Here is a 23,541-nt window from a genome sequence, read left to right as displayed (position 1 = left end):
GGGAAAATAGGAAATGAGGCTGCCTAATCCGTCATGCCCAATTCCCAGAGCCGTCTGGCTGTCCCGCCCAAGAGAGAGTTATAAACATTGCATAACTGATTTTCATGTGGATCTCATGGCCCATTTTGTAAATGAACAGACCTCATGTGAATCTAAAACCCAGTTTAGACCATTCCAACATCTTCCCCATAGATTATGATGACAATTATGATGTGCTCAAAGCCTCAAGAATGATAGAAGACATTTACTAACGCTATAAAAATCTTGGCCGTGAGTACAGTCTACCAGACCAGACAGCTAAGGGAATTGGACATGTCGGTTTGCGTTTGGGTGGACATCAGCCTGGCTTCCTATTTGTGCGATACACCAAGATAGGCAAATAAACTAAAGTCTGGACAAGTTGTTTGGAACTGCTGCTTATCAGATTGTTCATGACTCTGACGCTGACTGGAAGGATGTGAATTATCTTTGTTTGTTCCTTTCAAAGCCCTCAAATCAAAGTTTTTTGCTGTTGGAATCCTGCATAGTAAAATGCACACTGTTAATTCAACTCTTAACAGATAATATTTGGCCCCTCTCTGGAATATGGGACCAGTGTTATCTGTTAAGTGCTGAATTAACACTGTTACAGTTGAAATTACACTGAAGTTTTTACTGTGTAGGGTTCCAAAACTTATGCCAAGCTACGATCAGCCATAAGTTTACACCTGCCATCGGGAAAGACGTCTTAACTGCCATTTGCTCTGGGTGCAGTCAAATTTTTTGTTGTTTCAATAGGAAAACTGCAGGGCCTTGGTATTTGGAGAGCGTATCACAAAGTGCCTACAGATGGAAACAATTAAACATTTGTGTTTTTCTAAATTAATTAGCTGTAAAGTACTGTATGTTTTAAAACAGACACACGCACAATGGCATTTTCAAGCCCCACAAACTTGTAAACCTGTGGTTTCACCCAGAAAAGTGCTACACTCTTTTTGTGTGGTCCCTGTGTTTTGATTAAACTCCATTACTAATGTGATTCAGGGTTTGACTCCAGCCAGGGAGGCCTCAGCTTTGTCCATGACATAGACCTGCAGGCATTTCCTACGAGCATCAAATGGTTCTCCCCTTCATCAGCCCCTCTTCCCCAACCCTTTTCAGCCGCCTCTTCCTTTTTTTACCCCACTTGGAGGGTAAATGACTTCACTGCCTTTTTGCTCATGGAGTAACTGTGAATCATGTGGCCCAAATCAGAGGCTGTTTGCAATTAGGCCAGTCTTGAGTCTCCTCAGGCCTTTCTGCATCTCAGACTGGCCTGTACACACAGCCCTGCTGGTATAAGAGCTTTCTGGAATGGGTCCAAACTGAATAATGAGTCTGAAAATATTCTCCTCTCTCACTTTGGTGATGAGGATTGCTCCAAAAATGTACTCAGATAGATCCATTTTTGGTCATATTGTGAACGGTAAGGAATTCTAACTTTGACATACTTACACTATACTTTAAGGGATGCATTACTTAGCATCTTGTGGAGAAACACTGCAATCACAAGGATTATGGCAATATATTCAATCTGTTTATATAAAACATGGTTTCTCAGTAGTATTGGATATAATGTTGAAAAAGTATTCATCATTATCAAGTGTTTTGTGGTATATGCTGGAAATAGATTTTCTGAAAACAGGTTTTCTCTAACTTCCGCATTAATGAAAGATGGTATGACTCAGGTACAACATAAAATCGTGATCCAGGTGTACTTGGAGAATGATCTATTGTTTAAGAATGTAAGTGATGAGCTGTATTTATGTTCTACCTTCATGCCTCAGACTTGTAAAACCTTGGAAAAAGAATGTTATTGTTCAACGAAAGCATCTTTGAAGTTAATTTATGAATGGATTTTATTTAAAACTGTCATACATACCACACAAAGAAGGCATTTGGTTGTATCGCATTCTGAAGGAATGCTGATAATTATTTTTTTTGTCAAAAACCTTCAAGGCACTTTCAGTAGAATAGTCAACTGTATTCTTTGTGAAATTAAGGGGCAGGAGGTTTATCTTCAGTTTTTGAAGGGTGCTAATTTGGGTTTCATGAGTGGGGAGATCATATTGCTTTGCAAGACGCCTTTGTGCATTAGAACCATGAACATGCCCATTGTCTTTCTCGTCCTTTTGAGACAATAGTGCATTTTCAGATGTTTGCCTCTGTATTTTTCGTAATTGCCATATTTTCGGGATCAGAACATGCCACCATACGTGGGTGTTTTCATATGTCCCACAGAACATATAACTAATCCAGGGAAGTATAATGATTTATCAAATCAGAAAACAAATGAGGGAGTATTCCAATTAATATACAGTCATCCTCATCTGTGTCTCCATCCAGACCTGGGGCAGCACACAGCCTGTGACTTAGCAGTAATATTTATGTGCTCGGAGGTCCTTCCTGTGGGCCTGCATCCTGTTTTCGGTAGTCAGAGGGGTACTGCTGTATCCTTGCCAGCCCAGCATATCTAAAGTATTTTCGTTATAAAAATAGAAGCAGTGCCTTCATTGAGAGCTCTGTGTCTTGTATACGACACACAAGCCAATGCCCGGGAAAAACAAGGGATGCAGATCCTGAAGCCATGAAAGGCCAGATCATCAGGGAACCATTTCCTGGCAGTAAGCGACGGCTGCTGGGATTCTATTATTAAGAATCTTCCCAGAAACACTCTCAGCACTGAGAAACACAAACCTGTCAATCCATCACAAAGCTACAGTGGGTTTGTATGAATGATAATTTACTTTAGAACATACAAAACATATATAGTTATACAGTAGTTCAAAAATATTTTGTTCATATACACAACAATAACAGTTTCATAGTAACAATTTCCTTCATATGCTCTGTAATAAGTTGCACTGATACATTTCTTGTGATGTCTTTTCATTGAATTCACTAAAACTCAATCAAGAGAGAAGCACCTTCTATGAACAGGTAACAACACCTACCTGTTACTATGTATTAGTTACTGTACACAGAATGACCTTCTGAAACCAGGTCTATTTGTGGTTTCAGGTGTGATGGTCGAGGTGATTTCCAGCCTGGGAAAGTCATTCAGAAGTAGTGTCCAATGAGTCAGTGAAATGTGAAGGTGAGAAGACAAACCAGGTATTATTCTAGTGTAAATGGTTTTTCAAATAAATATCTATAAATATGCACAAGGAAAGAAAACACTTCCCTCTGTGGGGAGCTTTCCTCTTTCCACTTTAGTAGACACAATCTGAATGGAGTAATACCTTACACACGCGCGCACACACACACACACACACACACACACACACACAAACAGCAAGGAAGACTGTACTTCCTGATTGTAGCATTATACTTTTAAAATTGTCCAACAATAATACTGACTTATTATTTGTCATATGAGACTTGTACAGGCATAATTATATTCATTTCAAGAAAACAAACAAATGGAAAAATAGATCATTTACAGAACATGTCAATCATTCCTTGTTACTTCTCACTATAAGGATCTTTATAAAAGATGGAACTCCTGTTTGAACAAGCATTTGAATCTCTGTGCAGAATATGAGAAATCCAGTTTAATGCTGCTCTTAGTGTTATTGACCCTGTGTACCCCACACAGAAGGAGCAGACAGGTATAGTTAAACACACCAGAAGAACCTGAACTTGTATAAAATGTAAAAACAACAATAACAAAAAAAAACAAAGCATCCTTTCTTAAAGCTTTTTTCAAATTTTTGATTGTACGGTTCTGATTGATACTACGTTGATCATGTGGTGTAAACCTAATTCTCAGGTATAATTAAAGATTTAAATTTGGCAATAGTTCATGGAAGGGATGACTAGCAATAAATCCCTGTCAAATTCCAATGAATAAACACAAAATAGACATTTGTTCCCACTGTGGCGTCCCACAATTCCCCTGTGTGCAAAATAAGTATGAGGAATTAAGGACCCATTAAAATGTCTTCTTGTTTCAGAACAAATTGACTTTATGTGCTTTGTTTAAGCTTCCAAATCCAAAAAATTATTTAATTAATCAAATCTATGACTTGCCTCAACAGAAGTTCCAAGGTAACAGAGAAAATCTCAGTGGGAAAACCTGACGTGCTTGCAATGTCAGGAAAACCACATTCTTGGAATGCACATTTTAAAATTGCACATAATAATCTTGTGCAGGTTAAATGAGTTTGTAATGCCCTGTCAATAACAGGAAATGTATCTGCGGTGCCCTACAAGCTGTACAAACAGGCCACATTTTTTCTGCAGGTGTTCTGACATCAAGGCTTCTCTGGAGATATTGCTTGAACCTTAAATCCTGAATACACCACCTCCACACAAAACACATTTCCTCAAAATAAAGCAAAATCAATTTCCACGTGAATGTCCTGTAAGGATTACACATCTGAAAGACAGATAGATTTTCTTTCAATAGTAAATTCAACAGTTACAAAGCTTAATTGTACTAATTATCCTTCAATAGTGTCTAGACACCATAAAATAAAAATTGTGCGCTCAGCTACATTATCGTCATTGCCTCTTTGGAGAAAACTATATTGTACTTAGCATGTCCATTGCTCAACATCTTCATTTTTGGGACTTCCTATGTTCTAAAAAATTATTAAAACCATATTCACATTTTTGTGTTGCAACCCCAACCATTTTACAGTTATTAAAGTGCAAACCATTCATTTTTAAAAAAGATTAAACATGTCTGGGAAAAGGCCACGCATAGAAATAAAACCACCTGAAGGACCCCATGCAATCAGAAATTTCACTCTCCATGTTCTGTATTAGTCATACAGCAATGTACTGTATATATTTTATATAAGTTAATTTAAATTTCTTTCTACCCAAAAATGGTGAGCAGACAACACGCTGTGCAAATTACAAATTTTTTCAGACTTGATTTTTCAGAATGAAAAATTTCCAAGCAGGGGGACTTCAAATTATATAGGTAGGAATGCTTTCGATTTACTTGCCTCATAATAATTATCTGAAGGCAACGACCTCACACAATAGATTTTATTTTATATGGAGTCCAAGAGGGATCAGATGTACTCTATCAGAGTAAAATAAACTCTATCAGAGTTGATTTAACGCTTTACCGTGTGTCTGTTGCTTCACTCACTGTCTGCACTTTCAGGCCTTGAAGCTACGAGTTAGTCTGTATCTCCTCGGGTGGCACAATTTAGAGAAGAGAACGAGAACTGCGATCAGCACTAGGGCTGTGATGGTGATAATGATGATGCCCAGACTCTTCCTGTCCAGAGTCTCGCAGCGCTCCTGCTGCACACTTGCGATGGCTACCTCCTCGCGCTCTGAGCTCTGTGTGTACCGGCACGTGACAGAGGAGATGTCGGGGATATCCAGGGAAGATCCCTGAACCATGTGGAGGAACTGCAGGTTGCCGCAGCAGCTGAGAGGGTTGGAGCCCAGGTAGAGGGTCTTGAGAGTCTTCTCCAGCGCCAGCACGGTGCTGTACTCCAATGTGACCAAGCTGTTGCTCTGCAGGTTGAGTGATTCGATGGAGGACTCCTTGTTCCACAGTGGGAGGGCCGTCAGCCGGTTCAAGGACAGATCAACGTCTCTCAGGCCACTGAGGAGGGACAGGTCGGTGCTCAGAGCCAAGAGGTCATTCTCCCTGAGAGACAAATGAGTCAGGGACTTTTCCAGGCCGGAGAAGGCATTCTTGTGAATGTCCAAGCCTGGGTTTCTGGACAGGTCCAACACCCGCAGAGGGGTCCCATGGAAGGCACCCTGTGGCACGGACTGCAGGCCGGGTCCAGAAAGGTAGAGCCTGCTCAGTGTGGGGATGGAGGAGAAGAAGATGCAGTTGCCTGCCTGCGACCGGTATCCTTTTGGGGACAGCCTATGGTGTGATCCACACATGGTCAGATAGCTCTGCTGCAGATGAAGGTCTCTGATCCTGGGCAGCCTGCGGAAAATGGAAGGCTCGATGGGGCCGAGCACATACCCATTCAGGTACAGCTCCTCCAGTGACCTAAGCGTGTTCTCCTCAAAGGAGAGGTTCTGCAGGGCATTGAAGCTGAGGTCGAGAATCTTCAGGTTATTTAGAGGGCTGTTGCGGTCCACAGAGAATGACTCCAAACAGTTATTGCTGAGGTTGAGAAACTCAAGAGCTCCCAGACCTCCAAAGAATGACGCTGAAATGCTTTTTATTTGATTGTAACTCAGGTCCAAGTACAGGAGTCTCGGGAGGTCATTGTGGGCATTTTGGCTGGCAGACAGTGCGTCTTCCATGATGTTGGTCGTGTTCACGCTCCTCATCAGGTTTCTAGACAAGTCTAAGTAGATCAGCTTGTTCCTTTTTGGGAGGACAGGAAAGTAGTGAATCTTATTTTCTTGTAGGTCAAGGTGCAGGAGCTCATATTGAAAGTCAGAATCTACAGTCTGAAAGGACTCCAGGCTGTTCCTGCTCAGGTTTAGCAGCTTCAGCTGTGGGAGGTTAAAGTCGGTGATGCAGGTGATGGAGTTCATGGACAAATCGAGCTCGGAGAGGTCTGCCAATGACTCAAATGCACCTTCCTCAATCTCCAAGATGACGTTGTTGTGCAGGTCAACATTCCTCAGGGCCGAGGAACCAGAAAAGGTGTCTTTGCTGATTTTGGTGATACTGTTCCCATCCAGGGAGATGTTCATGAGGGATGGGGCATCATGCAGAAAGTAATCAGTCATGCCTGAATACAGGCCATTTCCTGACAGGCTGAGCCTTTTTACTGTGGGAAGGGGCCCGACCTCTGCTTTCGACATGGCAAAAATGTCTAGGTAGTTCTTGGAGAGGTCCAGCTCCTGGAGGTTAATCATGTCTCTGAATAGGCCAGGTTGTATGAACTGGATCTTGTTGGAGTGGAGGTTGAGGTGGTGAATGGAGGTGTAGACGGCCAGGACCTCCTGGGTGAGATTTTGGAGGAGGTTCCGGGATAGATCTAGAGTGTGCATGTCTGGGGGCAACTGTGCTGGGACAGTCCTGAGGTTCATGTCATTGCAGTACACATTATTCTGAACCTGTGGGCAGAGCAGAGAAGGAGCTATGTGAACACAGATATTCGTAACATTCATTTCATTTTAAACAGAAGTGGATTGCGCTGTTTCTTAATGGCAGTACTTTAGGTTGCAGACAGAGATACAGGTTAACATAATCCTGTAAATAAAGAACATGAAATTCAAGATGAGATTAGGCTTAAGTTTAAAATGTTATGACATATTCCCTCATTCAGTGAAACTGATTTTTATGCTGATGGTGACTTTTTATACCCTAAATAAAACATAAAGCAAGTTACTCAGGAAGTAAGGTTAAGCTGTAAATGAGCTTTTGACTTGCAACAGCATATACAACCATTGTGCCGGTAAAGGCAATATGTTGAAAAAGAGTAAATAATTTTGAGTGTGGATCTTTCATGAACAAAGTGATATGAATGGCAGACGTGTGGGCGTCACACACACATGTCCGGGGATGCATCTGAAAATCTTCCCCTTTTAAGGAAACTTGTTCTAGCCAGTATTTTTGTTTTATTACTCACTGCACTTATAATATTTGCCTGTGAGGAGAATCTCAATGTTTTTTCATCTGATAAAACGGCTATTGCATGCTTTCTCGTTGAGCTGGATACAAATTTGTTATATGGAGCCATATTCTATGATTGTTTTCAATCATCAGTGTGATTTATAACTAAAACCATGCTGCCTTTGTGTGCACTCTTAATAAATCCCATAAACTTCGCATACACACACACATGAGAATGTGAAATTTATTGTTTTGGCATGCTTGTGGTTTTGAAGTCAACAGCATGCATTCCTGAGCATCTTGAGCAAACCACAAGCTTGAGTTAATTAACTATTTGTTCATATATCTATTCCCTAAAAGGGTGACCTGTAGGACAAGACAGATCATGAACATGATAAAAAATATATTTCATACAAATTATTGAAGATATTCAGACATAACTCAGCAAAAACATTCAGTCTATTCTGCAAGTAATCACCTCTGACAACAGGAAATTTTTAGACTAAAAAACTGTTAATTCTAAATCAATCATTGAAAAAACACGCAGCAAATAACTATAAAATCCTCCTTAATGTCTAGTTCAAATATGACTAGCTGCCTAGTTCTGCCTACATTCTTCTTATTAATTCTCAGTAATTGAAACTGTACACCTAAAATTATTTCTATTTATCCTTTTTTAAGCCTTACAACCAAATAAGGGGAAAACACCAAAGGACACCTTGACAACATGCACAGAAGTGTGGTGTGCCCTTTCGTCTTTTTTTCGCCTACGAAAAGACAACTGAGTTCCACATTAATACATGAAAGTGAGAACATTCCTTTCTGGAGAGCTGCCCCCCAGGCACTGCATTTAATTCAATCCATTTGGCTTTCAGACACTGAGCCTCTTCGTCCAAATACGGAGCTGGATCAGCAGCTGGGCCACTCGCACACATTCATCATCCACTGGTTCTGGATGGAGCATGCTGGAAGCTCAACAAGCTAGCCAAGGTTACTGTACTGCACAGCATCTCCCAGGCTAGAGACAACATCCTCATGCCAAACCTGCGCCTTTCTACAGTGCCACTCTGAGGACGGAAGTCTACACTGTCCAACAACGATAAATGTCACAACTCACATGATGTACTCTTATCACAGACAAACGTAACCTTGAAAGCCCACTAGATTTTTCAGAGGAGACAAAAGGATGCAACGCTCACTGCAGAATTCCAGGGATCAAGGTGTAAATAAAACAGCCAAAACAATGTAAGTGTTACTACTATAACTGTCTCGTTTTCTGAATTAAATAAACTTGGATCAGTTGATCTTGAACTATTTTCTGGGAGCTAATGAATATACATTAGTCCTAGAAAAAAAACATGCCAGCAATATCAGCTATAATGCGACTGAATTGTTTACAGCTTTATTTTATTTGCTCTTTACTTCTGATTTTTTGGAGAGAAAATTCAAGAAAGTGAAGAAACAAGAAAGTGTGTCACTGTTCTCTCGCAAACATTCAGTGTAACAACACATTCTCAGAGTTATGGAAAAACACTGTCAGTTTGGACAAATTTATAAATAATACAAGTTTTGCTGAGTGTAACAAGCAGCATAAAATACAACAATCATAATGATCTGGTAAAGCAGATGCAATCATGTCAAGGTAAACCAATAAATGCTGTTCATTCATCATCAAAGTATTGAGAGCATTCTCAGATTTGGGATTTACACATCAATTGGACTGCTTTCATGAAGTATACCACATAATTAAATGGTGTGCCTTATACATCTCCAGGGTTATACAGCTTCATTGATGGCTCTCAAGTGTCAATAAGACAGATTTCATCAGGCTCTACAACCTCAGTTACCAAAAACCCATTCATGCAAAGAACAGAGAATCCATTCACCTGAGCCGTAAAGAGATATTACAAAAAGAATACTGTCCCCGCCAGATAAGAATTGGACATTTCACCGCAGATACAGCCAGGTGGCAGAACTGGCAACCAAGAGTGCTGCCTGGTACACTTACCACATGGCAGAGCGAAGGCTGGCGTGGACGGAAGGTTGCTGTCGCTTCATGCACAAAGGCCAGGAAGAACCAGAGGTAGGCTCCCATCGTGCTAGCAGAAGGAGAGGAGCAGAAAGAACATGATTACGCACTTCTGACTGAATAATATGACTCACAACAGAGGAAACACCACCTTAATCAGAAATCACACGGAAGTCTAAGCATGCAACACTGTTATTATGAAGCATTTTTCTTCCATATCAAGGCAAATAGCATGTTAGATTACTTAAATGCTAGACTGGATGTATTGTGACACGTTCCATAGATACAATTAGTTACTGTATGTTTAACAACATACCAGTATTTCAGGAATTTAAAATGTTCTGAATGGTGATGCCAGCAATGTTAAACAAATTCAAGTTCAAGAGGTTTGCACAGGCAGATGCTACAAGGCTATCAGCACCTCATGTGCACTTGTAAACAGAAATACCTACAGAAATACCTACTAAGCTAACATGGAGTTACACATGTTAAACTCCTAAGGACGAAGTCCGCTCAGCACTGTGCCTTAATATCCTACTACATCATTTTACGTCATAGATATTTTTAGTGATGTTTCTTCCACTGTCACTCTTTATTATGCTTGTATGACGTAAAAAGGAAACACCCACAGACCGGACTGAAAGCTTAACTGTTGCACTATGAGCAAAAATAGTGTACAATACTAACTACTGTTCCCCTTTTGACTCATGACTATTATTAAATAAAAAATAAATAACGAAACAAAGGAAAATACTTAAATAGCTAAGAATACAATAGATTCCAGAGCAAAGATCTAAACTTTTATATCACATTGTTGACTAGTCATCAAACTTTCCAATAGCATTTCCTTCATGATTCTTTAAACAAAAAGACTTTATTTTACATTGCTTTAATTGGGCTATCTATACATACTCCATTTGAATTATGTGGACAGGAGGATACAGCAAATACAGTGTACAATCTCAAGAAAAATATCTGCTTAAAGACATAATAGTACCCTTTAAAAATCTGTTCAAGTAAAAAATCCATAGTGTAGTTTTTTTCTACTACACAAAAAGTAGAAGAAGACCAACTGTTACCATAAAACGAACAAGAAAACAGTCACTTCATTTAAATGAATGACTATGCTGTTCCTGAATATGGGTAATAATTAAACCACAATGCTGCCTGTCAGATCATCCTTCTACAGCTTTTGCCGTATGCAAAGTTGTCACTGGCTAACTTTGGTATTGATGTACACTGGCAGTCCTTCTTCACACATCTCCCTCTCTTTGACTCTCTGTCTATAGCTCTCTGCATCCTGGCATCCATGGAAGCATAATCCTCTCAACCTCCATGCCTTTCCCACGCCCAGACAGTCCTCTGTTTTTTCTCAACATATCCACATGCCGTGGCACTGCCTACATCCACAGCCTCCTTGAATTCAGAAAAACATGGAAAACACCACGCTGTCTACAGCCATGAATCTCGGCGACTGCGGCGGTCCGAGTTTACCTCTTGTGGGTGTTACTTTCTCCTGCGGACTGAGCTGCTCATGTTGCTGCTGCGGTGCTTTTACATCCTCCCTGACAGAAGTACTACTAACTCTGATTCAGCCCAGCACCTTTCAGCTCCAGCAGCCAGCTAACACATCCTGTGGGAATATCCTGCATTATTGTTTTTCCCTTCTTTTTTTTTTTGGAGAGGGAGGAATTCCTTATTTGGGAAGTCCTCTCTCTCTCTCTCTCTCTCTCTCTCTCGCTCCTTGCTACTGCTGCAGTTCAATAGGGGTGGCTTCAATGCAATAGGCCACAACCAATGAACATTTTAAAGACCACTAAGAGGAACTTAAAACAATCATCAGTTCTCTGAGTTCTAGGCTAGGGTAAGAAACTACAGTACTACTGGCTTAAAGAAACAAAATGACAACTACCACTCAGCACAAAACCGTATGTTAACAGTAAATAAAACTAAGCTAGTTTTATGAACTGGTATTTGCTTTATATATACACGGATGCAAAACAAAACCATAACAGAAGAACATTGCATAGCCTACCTGAGGGCAATATCGAATTCAAAGTAAATACTTCAACCGTTCGATCGAGTTCGGTATTTTCTTTATCCATTCAGAACGAATCCCTACTGTAGCCACCAGGACGCGATGTGCTGTGCTTGTGGCGAATACACCAGTGGGTAATATATAGACACTTTGGGGATTCCCAGATTCCCGGGAGATGTCCCATTCACTGGGATTTCCACCTGTGATCCATTGGGATCGTTATTACTTTCTTTTCATACATTCAAAAGTCATTCATTACGTAAGTGCGAGGAAACCAGAACTCAATATAAAATAGATAGTATTATTAATAATGCATATATGTGGTCAGGTTAATAAGCACTATCGGCTAAGCAACATCCAGCACAATTAATGGTGAGCTGAACCATCAGATCGCATAAATTCAGCCAAATGCATATGATAAATGGCCGATTTTTAGGCCTGTGTCTTTGTATATTGCATGGTTATTGCTAGTTATGATATACTTTCAGGAATGAAGACCACAATTTTGATTACAGTGATAAATAACTGGCGCTAATTCGTAACTGCCATGCATCCACTGTCATGAAACTGTCATGAAATGCAGTTGTAATGTTACGATACATTTGCCAGGGCCTGCCAACTAGTCAACACCAGTGCAGAAATAATTTACTCCAGGCTGTATGTTAACGCCATGGTTGACGCCTAAGTGGAGCACAAAGAACAATAGTACGATCAATGTCTCCCTCTAGCGGAGGGATCCATAACACAAAGGCTTGATCCCCTCGCACGTCTTTACAGTCATGCTACGTAACAGCAGTAGGCATAGTAACTCAAATAAAAGGGGAAAAAATGAAAAGAAAAATCAATCAATGATTTTTATTGAAGTGTAATTTATGCATAGACGGCAACACATATGCAAAAAAGACTATAGGTACAGTATAGTATGGCAGTGGTAATTGTACATGTAATATTAGATTTTCATTGCAAAGAAACACTGCCTTATCACCATTATCATATCTCACAATAAACAGGGTTCATAAATTTGTGTGAAAATGTTTAGTTTTTGGGGAATTTTATTTTAAAATTGATTACTGCCATGGAAAAAATGTCAGATACCAAGCAAAAACACAATGAACCAAAATACTGGAGAAAAAGTTCATCAGATGAAATGATTCGAAATAATGATGGTTTTATGTTAGAGAAGTGTGCACTGTGGTTTTCTTGTTGCACTGAGTGATAATTTCAAAGTCAACTTGATGTTTTTAAACAAGAACCTGAATCACAAGTTAAATATTTAACAGGCAAATTTTGGAATTCAACTGAAAATATGATATTGGCAGCATCCTGCTACTCTCTGGTTAAAAAAGTTAACAAACCAGTAAAGCAACTTTGGGAAACAAACTGCTTTGTTTTTCGTCAATCTACTTTGGCAATTAATGGCCTATGAAACCGTATCTTTTTTACTGTTAAATTTATGGTTCCCTCCAAATGCATTCACAAATAAATAATGCAAGTCATACAAGCAACATTTTAGTTCTCAAACATTTGGACAATATTCTGCTCTAATAATAAATCAAAGGAATCAACCAAACTAACATGTATGCACATCCTGCTTAGTCAAGGCTGAAGAAAAACAAGAATGAACAGCTGCCCTCTTGGGATTTTCACACACTACAGTCTCTAGAGTTTACAGAGAATGGTGTGGTAAATAAATAAAAAAAACATTGAATGAGCAGTAGTTCTGTAGGTAAAAGCGTCTTGCTAATCAGAGAGAACAGAGGAGAATGGGAAGACTCGTTTAAGCTAACAGGAAGGCCACAAATGCTCAAATATATGAGTGGTGTGCAGTCAGAAGGGCATCTGTGAATGCACAGTGCGTCAAACCTTGAAGCGGATGGGCTACAGCAGCAGCACCATGCTGACTCCCTCTCCGGTCATCTAAGAACAGGAGGATGAGACTACGTTGGTTGCATGATCAACAAAACTGAATAATTAAAGATAGCAAAAACATCACCTGGTCTGACAAATCTCAATTTCTGCTGCAACAGGCAGATAGGAGGGTCAGAATTTGGTGTAAACAGTATGGATACACCCCACCTTGTATCAATAGTGCAGGCTGGTTGTGGTGGTATAATGGTGTGGGAAATGTCTTCTGGGTGCACATTAAGTTCTTTAATACCAACCGATCATCATTTGAATGCCGCAGCATACCAAGCCATTGTTGCTGAACGTGTGAATCACATATGACCACAAACTACCCTTTTTGAAATGGATACTTCCAGCAGGACAATGTACAGTGTCACAAAGCACACATAATTTCAAGTTGGTTCCACAACCATGACAGTGACTTCACTTGACTCCAATGACCTGCACAGTCCCCATATCTCAATACAATAGACTACCTTTAGGATGAGGTGAAATGGGAGGTTTGTGACATGAATGTGTAGCTGAAAAATCTGCAGGAACTTTGTGATGTTATGAAGGCAGCACAAACTGATTTCCATAAAGAATGTTACCAGCACCTTGTTGAATCCATGCGGCAAATATTTCAGGCTGCCGCAAAGACAAAAGAGTTACCTGGTAATAGATAGGTGTACCTAATAAAGTGGCTGATAATATATATGTCTCAAAATAAGAGATGTATAGATGTGTAGAGGTCTACCGTTTATTTATATGTACGCTCTAACATACAAGGCATTCTAATGTAATAGTTCATAGTTAAAACAAATAATACTTGGAACCACGAACCCATCAGTTACCTCTACGACAAAAGCAAGCCAAGGTAGCATTGAGCCATATTCGAGCGCACTAGCCCTTTGTCTTCGACAGATGGGACAGGCGCACAATGATTACTACCTAATGGCCCCGCCCATTCCGCAACGGCAGCATTGGAGATCCCAGAGCACATGCAAACTGACAGGTTACTTCATTTGCGTCGGTCTTGCCTACGTCGTTCGTGCCCTCATAAAGGGACATCCATCCACGTCTCCATCATTTATGAACCGTATCTGCTACATTGGGTAGCACTTAGTAACTACGCTTCTCAATAATACTAAGCTATCACCGCTAAAGCTCTGCGAAATCCGAACCACGTTCAAAGGTAAATTGTCTGTTTCTTATTGCTTTAGATGCCGCTTTTACAAATACACAAGTACGAATGTGTCTGTGATTCTTTGTTTATGTTTTTAAATGCGGGTATGTATTTATGCCAAATTATCTAATTTATAGCACTATTGGAACAAAGAGAAACCAATAAAAAACTGTCCTTTTGTAGACAAGTCATACTATGTATTGCCAGGACAAAGAAATATAAAATAAAGCGTGCACGGTTGCTTTAGTATTAAAATTATGACCAATTATAACGACGGATACAATAGCTGCTCTTGCAACAATAGTTCAGCTTCAGCCCGAATCATCGCTCCTCGTTTGCTCTGTCTGGTGTCTCTAAAATATCGCAGCAGACGTAGCTGCCGCTAAAATACAGTATATTCCATTACACGGCGTGTATGCGGAAGTTGGTTGCGTTTGTGTATCTAGGGATAATGCGTCCTGTGTGAACTATTTTTCCGTGTTTGCATGTTTGTAGAGACATATTTTACATGAAAGGATTACCCTTTTCAGGATTCTTTGTTCCCTTCAGAGTTTGCATATTAGAGAAGTTAATGTTGACTGGTAGTGACATTGGTTTGTCAGAGGGAAAGTGTTGAAATAGAAGAGTAGAAATATGCTTTTAAAAAGCGACATCTGCATTAAACAATAATTATGATTTCAACACTCAAACAATTCAGTTTTGTTAACATGGGCATTACCCTGCTTCTTTTAATGAAGTTGTGTTATATATAAAGTGCACATTTATTGTTTTTGTATCTTTATTGTTTCTTCAGATGACATAACTTGATATAATTCAAGCCTGATATAAGAAACTATTTTTAACATGACACAAAAACCAGGTACATTTGTACCTTTGGCTTCCACTGCTGCCTGAGAGCAAAGTCTTTGTTGCACAGATCCTTTAAAGATGGGATATGGAAGTGCCATTGAGTCCGAGACGGGTCAGGGGAAGGAGGTGGATTTCTGTCTGGGGTCCTGCCATGCCATGCACATCCTGCAGGTCCTCAACTCTTACCGGCAGAGCGGCACCTTGACGGATGTGGTGCTGCAGGTGGACGGAAATGAGTTCCCCTGCCACCGCGCCACTCTGAGTGCCAGCAGCCTCTACTTTCGCACCATGTTCCACAGCCAGATGCAGGAGAGTCGGCAGCCCCTGGTGCAGCTGCAGGGCGTCACGGCCCAGGCCATGGAGAACCTGCTCAACTTCATGTACGTGGGCAAGGTGGACGTGGACGAGGAGAACGTGGAGAGCGTCTTCAGGGCTGCCGACTTGCTGGGCGTGACTATGCTCAGCAAGGCCTGCGTCCAGTTCCTGGAGAGCCGGGTGGACCACTCCAACTGCCTGAGCATCATGAACTTTGCCAGCTCCTACTTCATTAGCCCTCTGGCCGAGCAGTGCCGGCAGCTGGTCTACCAGGACTTTGTGGAGGTGTACAAGCATGAGGAGTTCCTCAACCTGACCAAAGAGTGCCTGGTGGAGCTGCTGTCCTGCGGGCAGCTGCGGGTAGACCGGGAGGAGGTTCTGGTGGAGGCTGTGCTCAGGTGGGTTCACCACGACCCCTGCGGCAGGAGTGGAGCTCTGCGGGAGCTCCTGGAGCTCCTTCGGCTTCCCTTGGTCGACCCCGTCTTTTTCCTCAACACTGTGGAGGCTGACGACATCGTCCAGGACTGCAAGGAGTGCCAGCCCCTGCTGACAGAGGCCAGGAAGTACCACATGTTCGGGAAAGAGGTGAACTCTGCACGAACGCAGCCGAGAAGGTACAGTAACCCCCCCCCCCCACACACACACACACACACACCTTCATGGAGGTGGTACAGAAGGTCACTTTCTATGACTAGGTACAAAATTGGCCGGAAGCATTACCACGTGAGTATCTGTATAGGAATTACACTACAGAAAGAAAAATAACCCTCGTCAAAAGGCATTTCAACATAGTCCTCTTCAGTGTTGAGAAGACTGTTTCGAAACCTGTTAGTGCAAATACCTAATTATAGGATAAACACAGGAGCCATTTCAAATGTACAGTCATTTTTGGCTTGAAGCTAAAACATGAAAAACTGGCTCAGAATGATAAATTTGGGATTTATGGCCAATGCTCTGCAGGATTGACTGAGCAGCTTCTAGTATCACCAATCAAAGCACTGGCTGCAGAACGGTTTCGGGAAATTAGTTTGTGGTGTAGCTGTTCTGCTCATCTTGGTGTGTGTTTGTATCCAGGTCATCGAGCAGAGTTGAGATGATTGTGGTGGTCGGCGGCTGTGACAAAAAAGGATACTCCATGCTGTCTTTCACCGAGAAGTTCAACCCTCACACCAAACAGTGGGCTGCAGCACCTTCTCTTCCAGGATATGCAAAGTCAGAGTTTTCTGCCTGTGAACTTCAAAATGACATCTATGTTTCAGGTAAAATAATGAAATACAGGAGGTGTTCACTTGAAATTCTTAATGATATACCTTTTAATATATTGCTTTTAATCTGTTTCCCAGTTGTTGTTAAAGTTTTTCCACTCACAGTATAATATCTGCACATATGCACAGATATTGACAACATCATTAATGGGTAGGGTGACCAGATGTCATGTACTGAACGCATTAAGAACCAATAATAATGCCAATTACAGACTGAAAGCCCATTGAAATATGGTACAACTGAAATACGGGTCACAAAGGGCAGGTGGCAACACAAGACTTTCTCAGATTAAGTCAGGACACGTGACAAGACGTTGGAACACGGTTCTCTCTGGGAAAAAAGATGGAAGGTCTGGTCAGCCTATTACTAGGAACAGTCTAGCGGTCATACACAGTAGTACAACAGTTGCTATAACCTTATGCAGTATTGTCATGCATGCCATTGTAAGTCAAATGAATCTATCGTGTGACCCGACAATCTCATTTGTATATAATAGATCACATACAATAATGATCTTACATTCTACAAATCCATGATACGTAGTTCGTTTACGGAGAGGCGGCAAACAATTTGTGTTTTGTGAACAAACAAAACTTAAAATCAAAAATATGCAGGAAACATCTCAGTTGTCGTTAAATTTGGCAATAGTGTGACGTAAGTAAGGTTCATTTCTGAGGAAGGTTTAGTTCTGTGGAAGTGATTTTATGACTTCCCATGAATTAGATTACATTTTGTTATTGTTTGCTTTGGATAGATCAGATCATATCTCTCAAAAAAATGTTTTTGTTGAGATCGTAACCAATTTAGTGAAGTTTCCTTGATGCTGGCGGCAGAGCTTTATCTCACAGATTCCTCAAACTCCTAAAGCAACAATGTACTACACCTAGTGGTAAAAAAACAATTTTGGTGATTTAGGTAGAAATCAATTTATGTTCCTGAGAGAACATGAAAGGGGCAGGCATTAAGAAACAAGGTAAAGAAATTAAAAACCCGTAAATGTTTTAATATCAGTGTGCTAAGGATTCAAAGTTGGATGCAGTTACGTTGACCCTACTTGGCCCTGATGTCGAGACTGGGAGCATTCTTGTTGAACGCAGCTTTCCTCTTTCAGGAGGTCAGCTCAACAGCTCGGATGTGTGGAGATACATGTCACAGCTTGACCAATGGGTTCGCGTTGCCTCCTTGACAAAGGGCAGGTGGCGCCACAAAATGACCGCCCTCCTTGGAAAGGTAAAAACCTGTGCATCAAAAAAACGTTTTAGAAGATGTGTTCATATTTTCTTTGGCAGACATCAGGTGTATAGGTTGGATATAATACTACTATTAATAATAAAACTAAAAAATAATAATTGTTACAATGTGAACAATAATGATGATGATGACGATTAATTTTTAAATTACTACTACTAGGGCTACTACTAATAATAACAGTTATAATAATAATCATCATCATCATCATCATCATGTTTCTCATGGATTTTTTACCATCCAGCACATAATGGCACTTTAAGAAGCAGTAGCAGTAGCAGCAAGAGTCTTTCTTTCTTTCTGCTTGATAGTAATACAGCATTTGGTTTTATTTTTAAAAAATTACATGTGGCAGAGGGAGCACTAACTGTGCATGTTTGTGGTTGCAGCTGTATGCTGTTGGTGGCTACAATGGTCATGAGAGATTGTCTAGCGTTGAGTGCTACAGCTCTTATGATAACAAATGGGAGGCAGTGGCTCCTCTGCTTCAGCCGGTTAGCTCCGCCGCGGTGGTCGCCTGCAACGGGAAGCTGTACGTCATTGGAGGGGCAATAAGCGATGACTCCAACACCGATCAGGTGAGCCCTTCCTCTCGGCATGCCGTCCGCTGTCAGACTTTGTTTTTATGGTCACATACTTGTATTTGCAACCTAATCCATAATTGCTGCCGAGTGGTTCCAACTAATCATTGTGTAATCCTCTGTAATACCAGAGGCAGCCTGTTTATCCAGCTGCACTTGAAATGTGCAGGGTACTCGAAAACCGGAAAAACATCTCTTCTCTCATTCATTTCATATTGTGAAAAAACCCACTATATCAGCAGAGGAAACGAACACATAAAATGAGCTGGTAATGAAACTGAAACCAGGCCTTCACCCTCATCAAGAATGTGCTTAATTCATGGGTACCATTATGTTTTCAGTATAATTTAGTTGCATTGCTCCAAGTGTATAAGAACAAAAATAATGGAAATTGCTAACTGAATTACCTGTGGTAACCAAAAGCTAAGTACTCTATAAATTGCTAATTGTTGTTAAAATATGATTCAACCATAAGTTGGGCCAGTGGTAGAAATTTTATTTTTAGTATGCACTGTTGGGGGTGAGGAGTTTTCAACAATGTATGTGAAACATGGGTTTGGATTTTCAGAACTAAACACAGCAAAGTTATTGTGTTCTGCTCTATATAATTTCAGTCCAAGTAACAAATTCAGTGCAGACCCAAATATGTTGAACCCATTTGTTCAGCACATTTGGGTTTTTCCATAAATTGAATAAAATAGACATGTTATTCTCCAAGTAGTGCAGTACAGAGAATTTATTTTTTACCTTTCATTTATTCCTTGCCCTATCTGAGATAAAATTAAAATATGAAGAGTGTTTGATGAGGACTTTCAGAGGCTTTTGCTTCCAGATCTCTTGACATTCATGCATGTCATGAATAATATAAACCAAAAAAAAAACAAACAAAAAAAAACAAACATGAGATGATTGCAGATCTAGACACAAAGTGGTTTTGCTCTTCTTCAGAGGAGGCACACGCAGATGCGTGCCGTCACAGAGTCATACAAACACACATTCCAGGCTTCATTCCGAGCGGAACAGGCATGCTCTGTCACATCAAGGTTGAAACCATCTACTGTATGCCTGAATAAACACCAGTCTCAAAAACTAACTGGAACTTGTTTTACTGATCTGGAAACACGGCTGTCAGGTCTTTCCAGACTCAGTCCTTGGCCTCCAGGGTATGCTTGTTTTGTACCAACTATGATTGAAACTTTAGGAAACCTCTGAGTTACAACCAATTAATTAGACACTTTTAATATCTATACAGGTATATAGGTGGAATTAGTAAGGAGTAAATTCTGAAAGTGTGGAAAGGAAAATGTATTTTAAATTATTAAACAATTTTTCAACTCTATTTAATCAAGATTGGCTACAGCAAAAGCCAGCATGCACAAGGGGGCTTTAGGACAGAGTTTTATGTTGATCACATGCGTAAGTGTTGGCGAAACACTACTGTACCTGAAAATGTTTCCATTATCATTTTTGTCCCAGGTACAGTGCTATGATCCATTTGAGGATGTGTGGAATTACGTGGCGCGCAGTCCATTCTCTCAAAGGTGCACCAATGCCACTGCGCTCAACAACACTATTTATGTGATCGGGGGCCTCCTGGACAAGATACACAGCTACTCTCCAAAAACCGACACCTGGAGCAGTGTTGCAGACTTACCAATGAAAGTGGTAAGTCAACTAAACACTACCGTTTAAAACAAAATAAAAAGAAATGCGTTACATTCATGACTACGTATTTTCATAATATGGAAATTCCACATCCATTTCCATATTATGCAAGTTCTCTCCTCAAGGTTCCCACACTCATCCTATGCCACAAATTTAAGTCCTGGTCTTTTCAATGACCAGGAATAGAATGTGGAGTCTCACCCAGGATCAGCTTATAAGACAATAGTTATATAGCTGCAGAAAATGTAGACATACACAATCACCAAAATCTCTTCAACAAAACATCCAGGCACTTTAAAGTGGTTATGGGAGGTTTCATGAGTCCAACAATGGGTAAAACTCAATTGACTTGTTTGGGGCGCTCAAAATTCTGTTTACACAGAACAAAATGATAGCTTACAATTAGTGACTCACTGATAGAGTACAGTGGTTATGTTAATTTTTTGGGGGGGTTTGTGAAGCCTTCCCTTCCCATTACTGCTATAAAGTGCCTTTGTTGTTGACAGATTGTGGTGATTGCCTAGAAAAACTTTATGTTGACATTTCATATAAACAGTTTCATTAGAAACCAATGTGGTTGCTTGTGTTCATGGTGGTGACCCATGCACCTGGCTTTCCCTCTGTCCTCCAGGAGAGCTGCGGACTGACCGTGTGTGACGGGAATGTTTACATCCTGGGAGGGCGTGATGAGCGCGGCGCCGGCACCAACAAGGTTTGGGTCTTCAGTCCGGAAAGCGGGCAGCTGGCGGAGGAGTCGGCCATGTCCAGGTGTGTCAGCTACCACGGCTGTGTCACCATTACCCAGCGGCTCTCCCAGAAGCCCACCTCCTGAAAGAGCCATGTAAGCTTGTGCCTTACCTCTCCACTGGCTCCTTTGGGCCTTCCTGCAGGAGCACAGCAGGGGAACACTGCATAGTGAGCTGCTCCTGCTTAGTTTGACAAACAGAAACTGAACTATTTAACTGTAGCATCCAACTTTGTGCCTGTGAGAACATCATGTCCTGCAAATCAGTGTTTATTTCTACATTTATTTAATCACATAGGCCCCTGATTTTCTGTAGTGTTTCCAGGACATACCATATTACAGACTTTAATTGTATTTAATTTAATTGTGTTTGTTAAAATTGCTGTCAAATCTGAAAGAAATCTGTGAATCACATTGCTTGCCTACAGGGAGTATGATACGCTAGAGCAAATGGTAGGTAGAATTTTTAATATTTCGTTTCATAATTTGAGTTTTCATAATAGTTGAAAAAACTGAACACACAATAGGCAGAACTTCAGTGTTTTTCTGCACGGTTATGTTTTAACAAAGCAGAATATGGCCACAATTATGTCCTCCATAAAATTAATGAAGGGTCTATATGGTCAGAAACTTTAGGAAGAAGGAGGCCTCCATATTGACTGGGCTGGGGACTCCACTGATGAAGACTAATTTGGAACAGTAGCACTGTACTTTTGAGGAATTACAAAGACTACCTGGAGGAGGAGGGTTCAATGGCTAAATACAATAAACAATTTGTTCATTAGACCTACAAAGATAATGAAGAGGCACTGGTGCATTTTTAATAGTCCCAGATGTTTGTGATTGTGACAAAAATCTAATTGGAATTTCATTACACACATGTTGGAGAGTGATCTCATGATACATCTATGGTATGTGAGGATGGTATTTCTTCATAATTGCTGTAGTCAAAAGTGGTTTCTGGGAATGTCTACTCACCATATACTTACTGGGTGGCTTGGGATGTACATTTCCACTGTGATTGTGATGTACATGTACTTATGATGCAAGTAGGTAGTTTAGCCAACAATGCCAAATTTTGGGTAAATTTACCAACTGACATCTTAAGTTTTTTTTATCTTGTTACCAGCAACTACTGCACTAGTTAGATTCTTTTAAACGTACTCAGGGTGTGCTCCAAGCTTGGTAAACTGCTCTCCCGTTCTACACACCTTGGGCATGGAATGAGCCACAAAATACCATTATTTTAGAAGTACTACCTCCTTTTAATACTTTGCAAGGTCTATTATGATCAATCTTGAAGGAAACCTGTTTCTGTTTCACATATCCTTGACTTAATATGGACTTGATGTGGACTGTGTTATGGATATCATTGGTATGGATTGTATGTTTCTCTTTTCAAATGCCTCTCTCTCCTTAATTTTCTTGTATGTATTTTTAAAATTTTATATGACCCTGTGAGATTGCTTTTCATGTGAACCATTTTTTGCTGCCATCCTAACCAGGACTCCCTGGGAGAAGAGATAATGTATCTCAATGGGACATTTCTGGCTAAAGATATGATTACAGTAAATAAAATAAAGACATGCGATGAATGATTCCTCCATCTCGATGTGCTGTATAGTGAAGCAATATTTCCTGTAATTGGAGAACAGATTACCTGCTGGAAGAAGGTATCTGTTATGTTCAATAAGGTGCAGATATGTTCAATATGTTGTACACACATGCTTTGATGAAGGTCTTCGACTGAAATGTCAGCAGCAATAAAATTTGAGATTTGGCCAGGGGTGGGGAAGCATGCCATCATAGCACAACCAAAAAATTAATTAGATCTGAAGGTTAACTATCTTCTCCATGAGTAAACCACTAAACGACTTGTTCAAGTCTTATAATATCATAGGACCATAACACATACTGTAGAACTTTATACAAGACAGGAAATGAGAAGACACCCCATATACACTCACCGGCCACTTTATTAGGTACTTGCTAGTACCCGGTGTGGTCTTCTGCTGCTGTAACCCATCTGTTTCAAGGTTCGACGTGCTGTGCGTTCAGAGATGCTCTTCTGCATACCTCGAGTGGTTATTTGAGTTACTGTTGCCTTTCTATCAGCTCAAACCAGTCTGGCCATTCTTCTCTGACCTCTGCCATCAACAAGGCATTTTCGCCCAGAGAACTGCCTCTCACTGGATATTTTCTCTTTTTCGGAC

The 23,541-nt window shown here is 40.6% G+C and overlaps 2 protein-coding genes across 4 annotated transcripts; one reads left to right on the top strand and one right to left on the bottom strand.

Moving 5' to 3' along the window:
- Nucleotides 1-1,859: 1,859 nt before the first annotated feature.
- Nucleotides 1,860-11,203, bottom strand: lrrc32 (leucine rich repeat containing 32). Of its 2 annotated transcripts, none has more exons than XM_064351253.1 (3): nucleotides 11,046-11,203; nucleotides 9,531-9,621; nucleotides 1,860-7,023 (listed from the first exon to the last, which is right to left on the bottom strand). In XM_064351253.1, the coding sequence occupies exons 2-3, from the start codon at nucleotides 9,615-9,617 to the stop codon at nucleotides 5,137-5,139; spliced, it is 1,974 nt and encodes a 657-aa protein (XP_064207323.1). In that variant the 5' UTR covers nucleotides 9,618-9,621; nucleotides 11,046-11,203; the 3' UTR covers nucleotides 1,860-5,136. The 2 variants fall into 2 exon arrangements, with proteins under 2 accessions (XP_064207323.1, XP_064207324.1); XM_064351254.1 differs by lacking the exon at nucleotides 11,046-11,203 and adding an exon at nucleotides 9,868-10,057.
- A 3,218-nt stretch (nucleotides 11,204-14,421) lies between these two features.
- Nucleotides 14,422-22,934, top strand: klhl35 (kelch-like family member 35). 2 transcript variants are annotated; one of them, XM_064351249.1, is made up of 7 exons: nucleotides 14,422-14,668; nucleotides 15,453-16,437; nucleotides 16,898-17,082; nucleotides 18,201-18,319; nucleotides 18,727-18,915; nucleotides 20,395-20,583; nucleotides 21,215-22,934. In XM_064351249.1, exons 2-7 carry the CDS (start codon nucleotides 15,587-15,589, stop codon nucleotides 21,413-21,415), a joined length of 1,734 nt encoding a protein of 577 aa, XP_064207319.1. In that variant the 5' UTR covers nucleotides 14,422-14,668; nucleotides 15,453-15,586; the 3' UTR covers nucleotides 21,416-22,934. The 2 variants fall into 2 exon arrangements, with proteins under 2 accessions (XP_064207319.1, XP_064207318.1); XM_064351248.1 differs by having other exon boundaries at nucleotides 14,424-14,668; nucleotides 15,576-16,437.
- Nucleotides 22,935-23,541: the final 607 nt, after the last annotated feature.

The sequence above is a fragment of the Anguilla rostrata genome, chromosome 9, assembly GCF_018555375.3.
Source record: "Anguilla rostrata isolate EN2019 chromosome 9, ASM1855537v3, whole genome shotgun sequence".
Lineage (NCBI taxonomy): Eukaryota > Metazoa > Chordata > Actinopteri > Anguilliformes > Anguillidae > Anguilla > Anguilla rostrata.
The sequence above is the reverse complement of the archived record's forward strand: the minus strand, read 5'-3'. Positions and strand labels throughout refer to the sequence as shown.